The 17,042-nt window shown below is 44.5% G+C and overlaps 1 protein-coding gene across 7 annotated transcripts in view; it reads left to right on the top strand.

Annotated features, from left to right (window-relative positions):
- The window catches only part of stard13a (StAR-related lipid transfer (START) domain containing 13a), a 69,052-nt gene that overhangs the window by 30,681 nt on the left and 21,329 nt on the right, over positions 1 to 17,042 (top strand). Inside the window, exon 1 of one of the 7 annotated variants that reach the window (XM_056444703.1) lies at positions 11,114 to 11,468. The exons of 4 other annotated variants lie outside the window; for them this stretch is intronic. In XM_056444703.1, the coding sequence (XP_056300678.1) occupies positions 11,147 to 11,468 (322 nt within the window). In that variant the 5' untranslated portion in view covers positions 11,114 to 11,146. Of the gene's footprint in view, positions 1 to 11,113; positions 11,469 to 15,133; positions 15,213 to 17,042 lie in introns of those variants that run through there. 2 more of the 7 variants (XM_056444707.1, XM_056444758.1) reach the window with 2 other exon arrangements.

The following is a 17,042-nucleotide window of genomic DNA, read 5'->3' as shown; positions in this document are numbered from 1 at the left end:
ACACATTTCACATCTGTGTGGATCAGATTTGAAGATGGGGGGGGGGGGGGTCCTTAACATGTGCACATCTGGTCTCACCGTGATACTGGTATTTAGAAGTGTATTTTCCACTCTAGGATTTAGTCAGAGCAATAGTTAATTTTTTGAAAGTTTGGTCAGGAACAATAACTCCAATAAAACTAATTGTGTTACATGATGCTTAAATTGAATAATTTTCAGATGCTGTTCAAATATCACAAGCAAAGTATTTCAAGTTATAGTTAGATGCATTAATGAACACATGGATGGACGAGGGTGAACTGAATGCTAAAAAGAATGTTTATTGTGTTTATGGTTTCATGTGAGAATGTGTGTGTGTGTGTGTGCGTTGAGAATACATAATAGCACTTATATTTAGCTGTAATCCCGCAGGCTTTTAGGTTAGCGGTGGGGGTCGGGTCTCCCTTTCCGTGTTGGATTTGTGGGTCTGAGCGTTGATGTGTGTGTGTTGGTAGATGGTATTTTATGTTACCTTGAATCACCTCTTTACAAAGTTATGACGCTGTACTGACAAATGCTATGAATCCACTCGGATTATGTTATGTGATTTTCTCATTAAGTGGTTGTGAATGCATTTCAATTCATCTCTTTGTGCTTTCATACATCATCTTAAATCTGTTTTAACGAACCAAGGTTTCATCTTCGCTTCAAGCATTTCCCAACATGTCAGAAGCTACTTTTTCTCATGTTTCTATGAAGGAAATGTTATTTTTCTGTGTTAGTAAACCGGTCTTCCGGTAAAGCTCCAGAATATGAAAAATGCTGGTGCATGTCTTTGTATATAGAATTGAGGGAAGTACACACATTTGTTGACTTTGCTCTGATCACATTTCAGATGGTGTCTTTGTCTTAATCTTTAAAAATTTTTTGCTCTTCCGTGCCTAGAGGGTCGAGAAAGCAATTATGTTTTTGTGTTTATTCATTCAAGTTAAAGTTTGATCTTTGTTTCCACTGAACGCCGAAGATGCACATCCAGGCGTTAGGTAAAATATTTGCATCGAGGGACTCTGATAGGACTTTGAATATTGTATCACAGTAATTTGTCAGTTGGGGGCGGAACCAGAACATGTGTGTCAGACCAGCTGGTGAATTGTGACACCTATTGCAGCTCTCCTTAAATTATAGTACATTTAACCGTGCACACGAAGATTTGCTTTTGACCTTAATTAGGTCCCGGTTTCAAAATGAATCTGGGATGCTCATGTCAAGTTCTTTCTCCTAATCTACTTTTCATTTTGACAACATTAGTCTCAGTAATTGAGTTGATGGTTTTATATAATTGGGATGTAAATCCTTTTACTTTTCGTGGTGTGTTCCGAATGTTCTCATGAACTCGAGTTAAAGAGTCGTTCAATGGGGAAAACATCTGGCCGGGTGCTGCTTCGTAGAGCTGTAGCTGATCCCAGCATCTCGTTTGTATTCAATCGTTGGTCTAGTTTCCTTTTCCATGTCTGTGTTGTTGGTTGGACTTTCTGATTGATATAAGTTGGAGTAATAGTCTTTGAAGATATTATTATTTCAGATGCAATTACTGTCACATCATCAGAGATGTTTTTTAATCTGTGATATTTGCTGAGAGGTAGATTTTATTTTTAGCTAGTAACCTTCCGGCTTTATGGTCATAATGAAATCCACGAGCCTGTAATAATTGTTTTTTCTACTGTTCCTGTCGACAGGAAGTCTTACCCCTTTTGAACATGTAATCTTTGTTTTCAAATCTTTTAGGGGCTGGTGGTGAGTTTTGTAAATCCAGATCCCTGATTGATTTTATGAGTTGATTGTGATATTTCTACATAGTTTAAGGCAGGCCTATTCAACTAGCGGCCCGCGGGCCGGATACGGCCCGTTTGAGTTTAACTATGGCCCGCAAGACTGCCTGCAAATCAGTATAGCTTGGTAAGAAAAAATAAAACTGACGGACACGCCTCTTTTATACATTGAGACAATTTACCCAGAGCCATTGAGTTTCACTGTTGCCTCAACCAAACCTGTATGGTTACATCTTTATGTTACGCACCCGTGTTGGTTGCCGTTGTTACACCCCTACTGGTTTTCAGACCTACTGGTTTCCCTGCGCGTGCGTGCGTTGTGTTCTCTTCACGTCTGCAGCGGGGCTCTGTCTCGCGCACCAGATTTGTCACACATTCACAAACATATTGCTGGAGATCTTCAAGCCACCGTTCATATCCAAATTGGCGGTTACGATTGTATAAGTGAGCAGTGCATCACAGCCACGGAGGAAGAAATACATTTTCGAAAAAATAAAAATAAAAAGATCGCCCGACCTGGTTTCGATCCCTTTCACGCAAATGGAGTCTGCACTCAAAGACATGCAGTCTGTGCGCTGCACCACCAGATATTAGTGTCATTCCAAGTAATTTATATATTGATCCATTAAGTCACATTTCTTATGTTTTCATGGGAACAGTTTGGTTTGGGATCTGAAACAACTGGTTGCCTTGAGCGGATATTTGCACTTTGAAACATGTTTATAGTGATGCTTGTTCGCAACACTTTTGCCACACAATACCGACGCATTTTCGTGTGTGACTGTTTACCTGTGGAAATATACATTACTGTTTTTAATTTTGAGCCATTATTTGATCAATATTCTGTGCGGCCCTCACACCCCCCGTGGTTTTCTTATTCGGCCCACTTGCTACTGAAGTTGAATAGCCCTGGTTTAAGGGACACTGTTTTCTGTAAGAGATGAAATGATAGGTCTAGAATTACTGGAGCATGGTCAGATTCTACCATTGTAAAGTATTCTGTATTAGCCGCTGTTGGAAAGAGGGTTTTATCAATAAATAATCTATTCGAGAGTAGGACTGGATGGTATGCGAGTAGAAAGAAAAGGTCTTGGCGATGGGGTTTTTGAAACCTCCGGGGGTCAATACATCCAACCTGATCCATAAAAGCCGACAGGAGTTTTAAAGAAGGATTGATCTGTCCAGACTGGGATTGATTAAGCAATTCAGATCTCCTTCAAATATTACATTATAAAAGTTTAGGAGCATATACATTAAGTAGTATCACTGGTGTGTGAAAGAGTAAACCTGACGTTATAATATAACGGCCAATTTACTATTACAGTTAGAGGGACATTTGACCAACCCAAGGGTTTTATTTTTGCTGTTGATAAGTGCGTCTCTTGCAGGAAAATGATTTCGGTCTTGAGTTTTTTAAGGTTAGCGAAGACTTTAAAAGGGGCCATCTAGTCCTTCAATCTGGTCGTACCTCATGTTGTTATTCCATTTAACATCTACTCTGTACTTAAAGTTAAAGGTTTATATTGTCATGGGGACACACACCGATTAGCCTCAGCTGGTGCTGATTTAACAATCAACCACCAGCTGAGGCCAATTACACATGGTCCCGACACCGTTCTGTTACGAGCTCAGACACTTAGGAAGTAGGACCCAATTGCACGACCCGGGAGACAGAGATAAAGTATTTGTAAGTACTTTATTTTTCGGTTCTGCAGTGAACAAAATGAAAGCGCTCACGTAGTGAGGGATCAAAAACTTTTCAAGAGCACAACATAACCCGACCTGATCATGGCAAAAGACCAGACGAACTGACAAGGAACACTGGGAGACAGGGGAATTTAAGCACATGGTAACAAGACACAGGTGGGACCAATCAGGGGCGGGGCTGACACTGATGAGCATAGGAGACAGGTGTGATGACAGGTGAAAACAATCAGGAAGCCTGGAATGAGAGAAAGCGAACATAAATGACATGAACCTCTCTAGCATATCTGTCGGTGCACAACAGTACCCCCCCCCTCTAGGGCCAACTCCTGATGGCCCAGGCTGATTGTAAAAGTCGTGGATAAGAGTCTTGTCTCGATAAATGAAGCAGCTATCCAGCTTCTAGCCTCAGGACCGTAACCCTTCCAGTCTACCAGGAATTGCTTGCCCTCCCTATTACGGACCTCCAGTAGCTTACGGACCTTGTAAACGTCACCCCCTTCAAAGAACTGGGCCGGAGAAGGGGACTTGCAGGCGGCAACAAGTGTGCTCTCACACACCGGCTTGATCTTACTAACGTGAAACGTTGGGTGCACTCTCAAGGTCCTGGGGAGTTGCAAGCGTACAGACGCCGGGTTGATGACTCTGGACACTGGAAACGGACCCACAAATCTCGGAGCCAGTTTCTTTGAGGCGACATGGAGTGGTAAGTCTTTGGTAGAGAGCCAAACCTTTGGCCTGGACTGTAGGAGGGAGCGACCCTGCGATGAACGTCCGCAACAGCCTTCATCCGAGCTGAACTGGAGAAGAGACTGGCGAGCACCAGCCCAAACTCTGCGACAACGTCTGATCATGGCATGTGCCGATGGAACCATCACCTCTTCCTCGTTGTTAGGGAAAAGTGGAGGCTGGAAACCATTGACACAATGGAATGGAGAGAGACCTGTGGCCGCCGGTGGAAGGGTATTGTGGGCAACCTCGACCCATGTGAGGTGGTCACTCCAGGTGGTCTGGTTCTGGGAGACGAGACAACGTAGCGTAGTCTCTAGTTCTTGGTTCAGACGCTCCGACTGTCCATTTGACTGAGGGTGATATCCTGATGACAGGCTGACGGTGGCACCTATGAGTCGACAAAACTCTTTCCAGAAGGCGGAAATGAATTGTGGACCCCTGTCGGAAACAATGTCATTAGGGAATCCATGGATCCTGAATACGTGATTCATCATGACCTCTGCGGTGACTTTGGCAGAGGGAAGCTTGGTCAATGGGATGAAGTGAGCCATCTTTGAAAATCGATCAACCACTGTTAGAACCGTAGTCTTGCCTCTGGATGAGGGAAATCCTGTCACAAAATCCATCGAAATGTGTGACCAAGGACGATGGGGAATCGGCAGCGGCTGGAGCAAGCCCATCTCAACTTGAGATGAGGTCTTATTACACGCACACACCGGACAAGCCGCTACATACTCGGCCACATTTTTCTTCATGGATGGCCACCAGAAACGTTGTTGAATCCTGAACATTGTTCTTGCTACTCCCGGATGGCACGAAAGCACAGATGAGTGAGCCCAGTGGATGACCTTGGAGTGAAGAGCCTCAGGAACAAACAGCAGATTGTTGGGACACTCGCTAGGCGCTGGATTCATGACATTTGCCACTTTAACGACTGACTCCACTTGCCAGGAAAAGGCTCCGATCACCCGGTTAAGTGGAAGGATGGTCTTGGGCTCTACCGCAAGTGGTTCGGGATCGTAAAGACGAGACAAAGCATCGGGTTTTGATTCTGAGACCCGGGACGAAAAGAGAGTGTGAAGTTGAATCTACTAAAGAAAAGTGTCCACCTGGCCTGACGGGAGTTGAGACGCTTAGCCTTTCTTATATATTCTAGATTCTTGTGATCTGTCCAGACTAAAACGGTTGCTCTGCACCCTCTAGCCAGTGTCTCCATTCCTCGAGGGCAGCTTTTACAGCTAACAATTCCTTGTTTCCCACGTCATAATTCCGCTCTGCCGTTGTCAACTTCCGCGACAGGTAAGCACATGGATGCATCTTGTTGTCTTCTGCAGAACGTTGAGACAGTACTCCTCCAATTCCCTCATTGGAAGCATCCACCTCGACCATAAACTGGCGCTGGGGATCTGGAATGGTGAGTATGGGAGCTGATGTGAATCTATCTCTGAGAAGTTTGAAAGCAAGATCCGCCTGGGAGGTCCACTTGAAGGGAACCTTAGGAGAAGTCAGAACATGCAGAGGAGCAGCAACAGAACTGAAATTCCTAATAAACTTCCTATAGAAGTTAGCAAATCCTAGGAACTGCTGAACCTTTTTCCTGGAGTCTGGTGTGGGCCACTGGGATACTGCACTGACTTTCGCAGGATCCATTTGGATATGATTAGGTGAGACTATGTATCCTAAGAAAGACACCTCTTCTGTGTGGAACTCGCACTTCTCTGCCTTGACATATAGCTGATTATCCAGTAGTTTCTGCAAAACTTGGCGGACATGGTTAACATGAGATTTAGCGTCTGGGGAGAAAATCAGTATGTCATCCAGATACACAAACACTGAAATATTCAAGAATTCCAAAACCTCATTCACAAAAGCTTGAAAACAGCCGTGCATTGCACAGTCCAAAAGGCATTACCAAGTACTCATAGTGACCATTCTGAGTGTTGAATCCAGTCTTCCACTCATCCCCTTGTTTTATTCTAACCAAGTGATATGCATTTCTTAAATCCAACTTGGTGAATATCTTGGCCGTTTGAAGCAGTTCAAAAGCAGATGACATGAGTGGCAGAGGATAGCGGTTCTTCACCGTAATGTCATTTGGTGGACTGTAGTCTATGCAAGGTCTCAGAGACCCGTCTTTCTTTCCCACAAAAAAGAATCCGCCCGGCTGGAGACGATGAAGGACGGATAATCCCTGATTTGAGTGAAGAGGAGATGTATTCATCCATTGCTGTTCTCTCAGGTCTCGAAATCGAGTAAAGTCTCCCTTGGGAATGGGGGCTCCGTAAGAGATCAATGGGACAGTCAAAATCTCGGTGAGGAGGTAGCGACAAGGCTTTAGACTTGTTAAACGCTTCTTTAAATCATGGTAACAGGAAGGTACCTTGTGTAGATCAGGATAGTCAGGGTGATCTATAATGATCCTACTAGAGTCTGTTGGTGCATTAACAGGTTGCGAAAGTTTACACCTGCCCTTACAATCCTTTCCCCATTCCTTAACTTTCCCTGAAGGCCAGTCTATGTGAGGATTGTGGATCTTCAGCCAAGGAAACCCCAAAATAATCGGGTGCTGAGTCGACTCAAAAATATGAAATTGCATGCTCTCGGTATGGTCCTTATTTATAGTAATCCATATGGGCTCAGTGCAATGGGTAACTGTGAACAACAAGCGGCCGTCTAAGGCACTGGCACTAACAGGATGAGATAGCGGAACAGTTTTTATTTTTAGCTGTTTGACTAGGCCCCAGTCTATAAGGCTTTCGTCAGCCCCTGAGTCTATTAACACACCCTGGTTAATGGTCTGATTGTTAATACAAATGTCTACCTGAGTAACAGGTCGAGGAGGGAAGTCTGGAAACTTGCTCACCAGCGCCTCCTTTGACTGGTGAGCACGATCTTTCCCGGCATGAAGCGAGTTGATGACCCGGCTGGCCGCAGTAGAAACAGCAACCTCCCAGACGGCGCTGCCTCTCCTCCAGAGAAAGCCTGGTTCTTCCAAGCTGCATGGGTTCACCGGAGTCATTCGGAAGTGTAGTCCTCTGATGGTCCGGTAACATGAGCTGGAAATCCTCCGCTGGCGGCGCGACCCTCCGAGGCGAATTCTGGAAGCTGGGAATAACATCTCGGTTGCGTCGACGCTCCCTCTCTCTTTTCCGAAGACGGTTATCGATCCGGATGGCTACAGCGATGAGGGATTCCAGATCCCTGGTTGACTCCAGTGGAGCCAGCTGGTCCTTTATCGGTTCCGAAAGTCCTGTCATGAAGGCGCCACGAAGAGCCGGAACATTCCATCCGCTGTCCGCTGCTGCTGTACGAAACTCGATGGCATAATCAACCACCTGACGGTTGAGCTGACGTATTTGAAACAGTCTTCTGCTGGCCTCCGTAGCAGGCGATGAGTGGTCAAAATGCGCCTCATAGTCTCTATGAAATAAGCCAATGAGTAACATAGTTCGGTGTCTCTAGACCATTCTGCAGTAGCCCAGGCTGCAGCTCTTCCCGTTAAATGAGACACAATAAACGCCACTTTACCATGCTCAGATAAAAAGCTGCTGGGTTGTGTTGAAAATGCAGATCACACTGTACCAGAAAGGCTCTGCAATTCGAAGAGTCTCCGGAAAATCTCTCCGGAAGAGCCAGCCGTAACGGGGAGGAAACAGCCTGACCTGGGTCGTCAGCTGGAGTATTGACAGGCAAATTCTCAGCTGTGGATGACGTCACCGGAGGAGCAGTCTGTTGATGAGTGAAAAATTATTCATTTGGGCAACCAGTTGTTGCATCTGTGTAGATAATTCTTCCTGAACCCCGCCTGGCGTCCTCTCAGCTCTTGTATTTCCGGCTGACTTTGTCCAGTTTTTCCTCGTGATGAAAAATCGTCACGCCCTGTACCGACAGAGCGGCGTGAAGCGTTCTTGGGTCGGCTGGGTCCATAATGTGGTCAGTTCGTTCTGTTACGAGCTCAGACACTTAGGAAGTAGGACCCAATTGCACGACCCGGGAGACAGAGATAAAGTATTTGTAAGTACTTTATTTTCGGTTCTGCAGTGAACAAATGAAAGCGCTCACGTAGTGAGGGATCAAAAACTTTTCAAGAGCACAACATAACCCGACCTGATCATGGCAAAAGACCAGACGAACTGACAAGGAACACTGGGAGACAGGGGAATTTAAGCACATGGTAACAAGACACAGGTGGGACCAATCAGGGGCGGGGCTGACACTGATGAGCATAGGAGACAGGTGTGATGACAGGTGAAAACAATCAGGAAGCCTGGAATGAGAGAAAGCGAACATAAATGACATGAACCTCTCTAGCATATCTGTCGGTGCACAACACGTTCCCTGAACCACTACCCCGCTCCACCCACTCTGCAGCCGAGCCTAAACACCCCCCGCTGCTGCAGTGGTGTATATTTTAATAATGTTAAAAAGATTTACTCTCACCGTAACAGTAATAGTAGCGGCAATAATAGTAACCGTATCACCAAACAGTGAGAAAGAGTAGAACAAAAGTAGTTTAAAAAGTAGGCCGTAGTAAACACCCTGAGCTGACTTACTCATTGTATCCACATAGTAACATCCTAAACCATTTCAGTTGATATTGCAGATGAACAAATGCCAGACAATTAACAATCAATTAAATTAATAAATAAATACAAATACATGAGAATATGGGGGGTATGTCCAATTCCTATTTTTTTATAGATTCTCCTTGCTTTGTTGTTATGGCCCCACACCCCACATATGTGATAACTATTTACTGTCACATAACTGTACCTGATGTTTTGGGTCTCCTCTTGAGGTTGCCTGTTCAGTTTGTGTCCCACGTTGACCGGGTGTAACTGAGAAAGGGATGACTATTATATTACTGGCTGCTTACTACAGCTCACATGAGCCACACATCTAAATAGCTCACTGTCACGTCACTCAGGCCGCCTGCTGCGCCCTCCATCACTCTGACAGTTTGCAAAAGGGCTCTGCATAAAGTTTTGACTGTATTTTTTTCAGTGTAATTAGACTGACATGAAATAAAAAATGAAAAAAACCCGAAATGCATCTATCTTAGATTTCCTCAAGAGGCCGGTCTAATCAATTGAATCACATCGTTTATGTTGCACCACTTCACACCGTTCACAGACTAAACAGCTGTAATGTCGACTGTGAGATCAGGTGTGTGTGTGTGTGTGTGTGATGGCTGACCTGGAGTTGACTTTGCAATGACCCACTTTTCACGTGCAGCCCCGTAACATGAATTAAAAGGACTTCCTGAAGTCCGGGAAAATCACGATTCAGCCGAATTTGGTCAAAGTAGAACTTCACTGCATTTCATTTGTCCTCCAACCTTTAGTTACTGTACGGCAACATTCAGTCACACATTTCTTACATTAGCATTGCTTATAACTATACAACATATTTTTGTGTGGATGTATTGCTATAAAGAGTCCTAAGCAGGAAATGTGGGTGTTGTATATGTGCTGGATTAGCTTCACTGCTTGTGAGTGTGAAAACAAGCTGTTGTCAAATATGACTAAAGAATATTACGTGCATATTAATTATTACATTGTCGTAAGAGTAACGTAGTGCCTGTGGGGAATAGAGAGAGAGAGAGAGAATCACACTTCATGCTTATTGATGGGTCTGTTCTTGCACCAGAGAGAGAGAGAGAGAGAGAGGCAGAAAGCAGTGCAGATGATGATGGAGGTGAAGAGAACTCTGAAGTAAGTGTAGATGACAACCTTTTTTTAGGACATCTGACAAATGTGTCTATACTTTATTTCAGGAGTTGGTATTTCATTCACAACCCAATCAGGGAATATCATTACGTAACAGTTTAATGGACTGAAATGATAACATATGTTAAGAGTTCATAATAATTGTTCTCCAGTATTGTTCAGCTGACTTTCATTGTTTGGTTTAGTACGCCTCTCTCAATATTAGGGTTTAATAAATACGATGAAAATGAAGAATACATTGACTATAAAGCAGGCATCTTAATGCTCTCTCAAACAGCACATCATATATTTTAGAGGAAGCAATAACGTGTTTGATTATTGCATAAACGGTTAACGAGTGGTCATCTTGATATTATGTTTTATATGTAGCTCGTTTTTTGTTGTTGTAAATTGCGGGAAGGGAATTCCGTGCGGTGCCTCTGGTTAAATGTCATGGGGTGTGAACTTGATGGAGTGGATTTAGATTTTGTAAAAATTGTTTGCATTACAATCCACTCAACTTTAGTAACATGCACGCACACACACACACACACACACACACACACACACACACACACTATTGTTCTGTCCTATGACACAGTGGAAGATGGTCTTTGGGATATTTTTTTTTCCAGGCCTATCCCTAATCTGATCCCATCTCCCATCACAGATGTTTCTTTCTCACGCACACACACACACACACACACACACACACACACACACACACACACACACACACACACACACACACACGTGCACGTTTGCCTGAGGCATGTACCAAAATTGTGACTTTGGCACAAGCTTCAGGAAGCAGAGCACTGTTCCCTGAGCTCTCATGCCATTGGCTGCTAGTCATGTGACCAAAAGGAAAACCTTGAGGAAGAAAGAGTTTGGGAGTCTTCCTCCCATCTCAGCTTGTGAGCCCGGCAAATTCGTCAGTGTTTTGATTATGTGTGTGTGTGTGTGTGTGTGTGTGTGCGGTGAGAACAAGGTCTGTCATGCGCGTCAGGTTGTGTGATGAAGTTTTGTGTTTGTTCGACTGAGTCGAAGGGAGGAGGCAGAAGGGGGGGGGGGGACCGACTTGGCTTCCAGTGAGGACATGTCAGAGGCAGGAATCTAGGTGTGCACTCACAGCAACTCATCGGGACGCGAGGGAGGAAAACTGCAGGTTCGTTGAGCTTCAGATGTTTCGTTATGGAGGCCCACAGCGGCCTGGACCCTGTGGACGATGCAAACAGAGTGAAAGGTAGCCAAGACGAGGATGTGAGGGACAGTGCAGAGAGCGCCGGCACCGTCAGCAGGGGTATGGAAATAGATGACATCATGGACAGAGGCGCCAAGGACACCGGCGCTGGCTGTGAGAGCGACGGCGACAACGAGGGATCTTGTCTGGAGGCCATGACCTCTGACGGGCAGGACTACTACCTGAGGCTGGGCCACACCCCTCGGCGGCGCTCTGCCCTGCGCCTCTCGCGCATCATTGCCCGCCAGCAGCTTCTTCGGAGGCTGGCACAAGGTAGAGCGTGAGAAAGTCAAATCACAGCGCCATGATTTGATGTGTGACTTTACAGTTTGTTTATCCGGATAGATTTATTTTCGCTGTTGTTTTTTTTGTTTGTGGCTTTTACTAAAGAAAGCTGGAACATTTGACACAATTATTGTTTTTTAAGATCTACATTTATATATTTTAAGTCTACCTAGTGTACATTTTCACTGTAGTTTTCTCTGTAGGTTCCAACAATGTAAGCTTTGAGAAAGAAAGTGTGAGTTTTAAATCATAGGAAGGTTCTGAGAGGTTCTGTCTTCCTCACTCCGGAATTTCAACACCAAAAATAAATAGATTCGACTTTTAGAAGCAACTCATCTATCTTCTGTTACATCACACTTTTTAAGTGCACCCTTTTTTTAGCAAGATCTTACACACCAGAGGTGGCGAGGACACAATTATTTCAGTCGGACAGAGGGAGCCCCCCTCCTCCAAAATGTCTTTCATAAATCTGAAAGTAGTCATAACAAACCATAAAGGATTGTAGTGTTATTGTTTTTGCCTATGTCCTCTCTACCCAACTTGTATTCCATAGCTACTTCCTCAACTTCCTGTCAAATGACTCAAGTTTCCCGGGGAATGAAGGGAACATCCCGTCATTCACAAAGAGGGTTTGGGTTATTCTTATGTTTGTGGAGTTCTTCGTAGAAGATGAGTCTCTCTTCTTCTGCATTCTGAGTTTTTTTTTCCGGGTGCCATATTGGAAAAACGTGAAAGAGATCAGATCGTGTGTTGGTGTTGTTTATATAGAAACACGTCAGGTCTTGTGCTTTAAAAAAAAATCCCCTGACGATGCCTTTTGTTTCTGTGTCTAAACAATGTGTGAAGCAGAGAGAGAGAGACAGCTGTGGCAGATGAGGAATGTAGATGGAGAAGCGAGTTTATGCATGTGCTGTTTTTGGATGATGGTATGACCTATTCAGCTTTCACGCCCTGCCTGTTGCACGGAAACACACGTTGGTCCTCTCCTACTCCAATCACACTCTCTCTCTCTGTCTTTCTCACGCATTCTCTCCCAAGTTGCATTCCACTTCCTAGCAGTGGCGGCTGGTGAATTTTTTTGGGGGGGGGGGGGGCGCAGTTGGGCGACACGGTTTAAAAAGCACTCAACAATGAGAAGAAAAGAGGTTTTGAGTAGAATATTGTAAAAAACAAAGCTTTATTTAAAGAACACACCGTGCTCAACACTGTCCAATAACAACTATCAACACACTGTAACTTTGGGCATGAGAGGTTCAGAGCAGCTTTAAGAAACATTGGGTTGGGTTTCAGAGGTTTGCAAAATAAAAGAGTTTCACCCTCACATGAAAGAGGTTCAGAGCAGAATAGAGTCAGAAAGAGATCACATGTTACATTGGGTGTTTGACAGAGCAGACCCACTACTGTAAAGACAAGTAGCCTCCTCTCTTTAAAGTTGGCAAACTTCTCAATAACTCTCTGGTTAAAGTCAATCATGTCTAACCAGCCTGTTTCCATTATTCTGGAGGGAATGTGTCTGTTTTTCAGAACTTCTTCGTTGTGTTTTCGATGCCAGTTCGGTCTCCTTCTGCTGCTCTGCTCTGCAGACAGGGTTAGCTTCATGCTGTTAGCTAGTTAGCTTCATGCTGTTAGCTAGATAACTGCGGCAAGATTCGTGCTTTACACTTGTCTGAAGCTCTTTAGATCCCTCCCCCCGTTGTAGTCCAGAGAGTTTCAGTCCCAGGACTTTGGAACAACAGACAGGGGAAACTAAACAGCGCATTACTCACTGAGCCTCCAGCTAACCAGCTCCGTTAGCAACCTGCTCGCGTAGCTCCGTGGAGCTCTCTGGGCTGAGGGAACGATACCGGTCTCTGATTATCCGAATAGTCCAGTCACGTGAAATAAGAAACGATGTCATTGGCCAGGGCGCAAATTTTTCGCCACAAGATTCACGTTTCATCCGCCAATGAGAAGCCGTCCTTGCCGAAACGACCGTGAAATGTTTGCTCGCTGCCGTACACACACGTTGGGCCGGCGCTCCGTGATGATGAGTGGCGATATATTATTTATGTCACATTTAACTTAAGTGGTTGTTGACAGGGGCTTACAGTCTCCCACACACATTTAGCGCGTCAACACGGTATATTTGCTATTTAAATGATTTGGTATATAATGTTTTTTGACAGGATATATTAGATTTTTTTCTTCTCCTTTTTTTTTCCATCTCAAAATTTTAAGAGAGGGCGCCCTAATAAAAAAAGAACTCTCTGACACTTCTCGAAAAGCAATAATATTGATTCATATCTCAAAGTACATGCCTCTTCCTGCCATTCAGATTGAAATATGCACATGGTCTATTTACAGATGGCTGGCAATGTAAAGCAGCCATTGTTATAATAACAATGAGGGAATGACCTGCTCAGCGCCGAACAGTAAACGGACAAAGTGAGGGACCGGCTGTTGAAGATAGTGGAAGTTTTGTTGGTCGAGACCAAAAACAGAGCGTAAAGAACAGTGAATATCGTGCTCAACTTCATCAGCTGGCCACACACACAACTCTAGAGATGAAGGCTAATGTTTCTTCGTGTCTTATCTAATGGGTGTGTAAATATGCAACTGTCAGTCAGCTGTTCATCATATCAACTTAACTTAGTGTTCACAGCTTGTTGGCACTGGCCCCCAATTGGCTACAACAATGAATTATTTGATCATCGTGAAAGGAAAACAACAACAAGGACCAATACTCAACTAAATACTAAATCCAAACAGGTTTACAATGTGTGGCCTGTTCACACTGGAAAAGTTAAAAAAAGAGGAAATTATGCACACAAAAAAGGCTTAATCACTGAATAGCAAAATGTAAAAAAAATGCAACACACATACATCCTGTCATGGAGCCTGAAGAGTAAGTGCATTGCTGGAACACATTGCTTTCACAACCTCTGCTGGAGGAAAGCGGCATAGCCAAATGCTCAACGGGATCTTCATAAGCCATCCTATTAATACTGTTACATCCATCTTAAAATATATACGGGGCTGTCTAACCTCTGCAGTCCTCAGGGAGATGCTATGCCGCGTTGATGCTGTTTTACAGCACATTCCTGAGGCCTCGGCATTATCTCAGATGAACCATACGGGATGGGCCGAACATATTCCCTTCAAAATCCCTCCCTCCATTCTTCCCCTCTCCCATTACTCCTCTTCTGCCTTCTTCACTACTTTTCCCCCCTTTTGACCCTAAAACATGAAAAACTAAGTGCTTTGGCTTATGTGGGAATATGGCGGCTTTCCAGGCTGTGTGTGTGTGTTTGTGTGTAGTATTGTAGAAGGATAGCTCAGTTCATGCCTGTACACCCTTTACAAACTATAAGATATCTCTTCAGTGTGGTTGATGTTCTCTAGTTATCAAATTAATGTTGCCTGAAAGGATACATTTAAACAAACAGCGTTTTAATATAAATTTGTCAAATCAAACAAACTTTTTTATTTCTAATCTATGTTGCTCCATGGTCTGTGAAACACAACCCAGCTTGAGTCCCTTCTGACATGTTCAATCCAATTGAGTCGTCCACTTCCTGTTGTCGTTTTTAGGTCACATGCCGCTCTGGACGCCTGGGAAATCCAGAGCAGGAAATGATGTCATGCATGGCCCTTCAGGGTCCTTGAGACCCAGCGCAAGGCAGACATAACACGGAGGAAAGGCTGTCAGAAAGTCAAGGTTACTGGCGCTGGATAAAAGGGAGGAAATGAAAGGTAGAAGAATGAAAGGCAGAGGCACACTTTCTGAGAAACAAAGCTGTGAGGGCGCACGGGGCGCTTGTGTTGTGTGCATTATGTAACATAGCTGGTGTCCTTGTTATGTAAAGAACTACCTTCCAGCCCCTTTTGTCCCCGCACATGGACGCGCCCACATGCACAAGCCCCTTCACACACTCATTCACACACCATGCGTCTCCCTTCCCTGCTGTTGTTCTGTCATATATTCTCCACAGTGGGAACACTGGGCCATGAAATAGACTGGAGGAAAAGCACGGGAGGCAGCTTGGATTAGCTCCGTCTGACTGTGCATTTGTGTGTTTTGTGGCCCACTAATAACACATTTGTGTACTAATTAATCTCTTGATTAAATTCTGCACAGATGATTACCGGTGCTTAGTTCCCATGCTGATGGGAGCTTTGCCACTCAAAGACTCGTTGCCAATAACACTGTAATGACGCACGCTGTTGTGGGCTTTTTCCAAGAGGAAAAATAACTATTTGGTTCCTACAACAGCTTCATAACTACTGGTTACTTTTGAGTGCAACACTAGAAAAGTCAGTGTGACGGGCGGCAATTGATATGTCGCAGGATGTGTAGGTATCCCTCGTTTATAGCGTTTCCATTGTTAAGGCAGGATGCTGCGGCACAGTAAAGAAGATGTGTGTGGATTCACAATGGCATCTGTGTTATTAATAGCAACAGAGATGTGAGGCACGGATGAATAATCAGTGAAGCAGGATTAATTGATTGTTGGTTTTGGTCTTATTGTATGGGGTTTGTTAACAATCAGAACAATGTAGGCTTACCTTGTTACGAACTCAGACACTTAGGAAGTAGGACCCAATTGCACGACCCGGGAGCCAGAGATAAAGTATTTGTAAGTACTTTATTTTTCAGTTCTGCAGTGAGCAAATGAAAGCGCTCACGTAGTGAGGATCAAAACTTTCAAGAGCACAAAATACCCTGACCTGATCATGGCAAAAGACAAGACGAACTGACAAGGAACACTGGGAGACAGGGGAATTTAAGCACATGGTAACAAGACACAGGTGGGACCAATCAGGGGCGGGCTGACACTGATGAGCATAGGAGACAGGTGGGATGACAGGTGAAAACAATCAGGAAGCCTGGAATGAGAGAAAGCTAACATAAATGACCTGAACCTCTCTAGCATATCTGTCGGTGCACAACAGTTCTCTAGGGCCAACTCCTGATGGCCCAGGCTGATTGTAAAAGTCGTGATAAGAGTCTTGTCTACGATAAATGAAGCAGCTATCCAGCTTCTAGCCTCAGGACCGTAACCTTCCAGTCTACCAGAATTGCTTGCCTCCCCTATTACGGACCTCCAGTAGCTTACGGACCTTGTAAACGTCCCCTTCAAAGAACTGGGGCGGTGGAGGGGCTTGAGGGAACAAGTGTGCTCTCACACACCGGCTTGATTCTACTAACGTGAAACGTTGGGTGCACTCTCAAGATTCAAGATTCAAGATGTTTTATTTGTCACATACACACACAGGGTGTGCAGTGAAATGAAAGTGGCAATGCTCAGCAGGAATGGCAACAAGTACACTATTTACAAATAAAAACAACACAATATTTACAGTAAGTGTGTGTGTGTGTGTGTGTGTGTGTGTGCCTAAGAGGGGCAGTTGTGTGGGTCTATGTGGGGGTCCTGGTGAGGTCGGAGTTCACAATCCTGATGGCCTGAGGAAAGAAACTCCGTCTCAGTCTCTCTGTTCTTGCAGCGTGACTACGGAGGCGCCTGCCTGACCGCAGCAGCTGAAACAGTCTGTTGTTGGGGTGGTGAGGATCCTTCATGATCC

The sequence above is a fragment of the Pseudoliparis swirei genome, chromosome 3 (genome assembly GCF_029220125.1).
Source record: "Pseudoliparis swirei isolate HS2019 ecotype Mariana Trench chromosome 3, NWPU_hadal_v1, whole genome shotgun sequence".
In the NCBI taxonomy this organism is placed as follows: Eukaryota; Metazoa; Chordata; class Actinopteri; order Perciformes; family Liparidae; genus Pseudoliparis; species Pseudoliparis swirei.
Note: the sequence above shows the minus strand (reverse complement) of the source record. Positions and strands in the feature narration are given on the sequence as shown.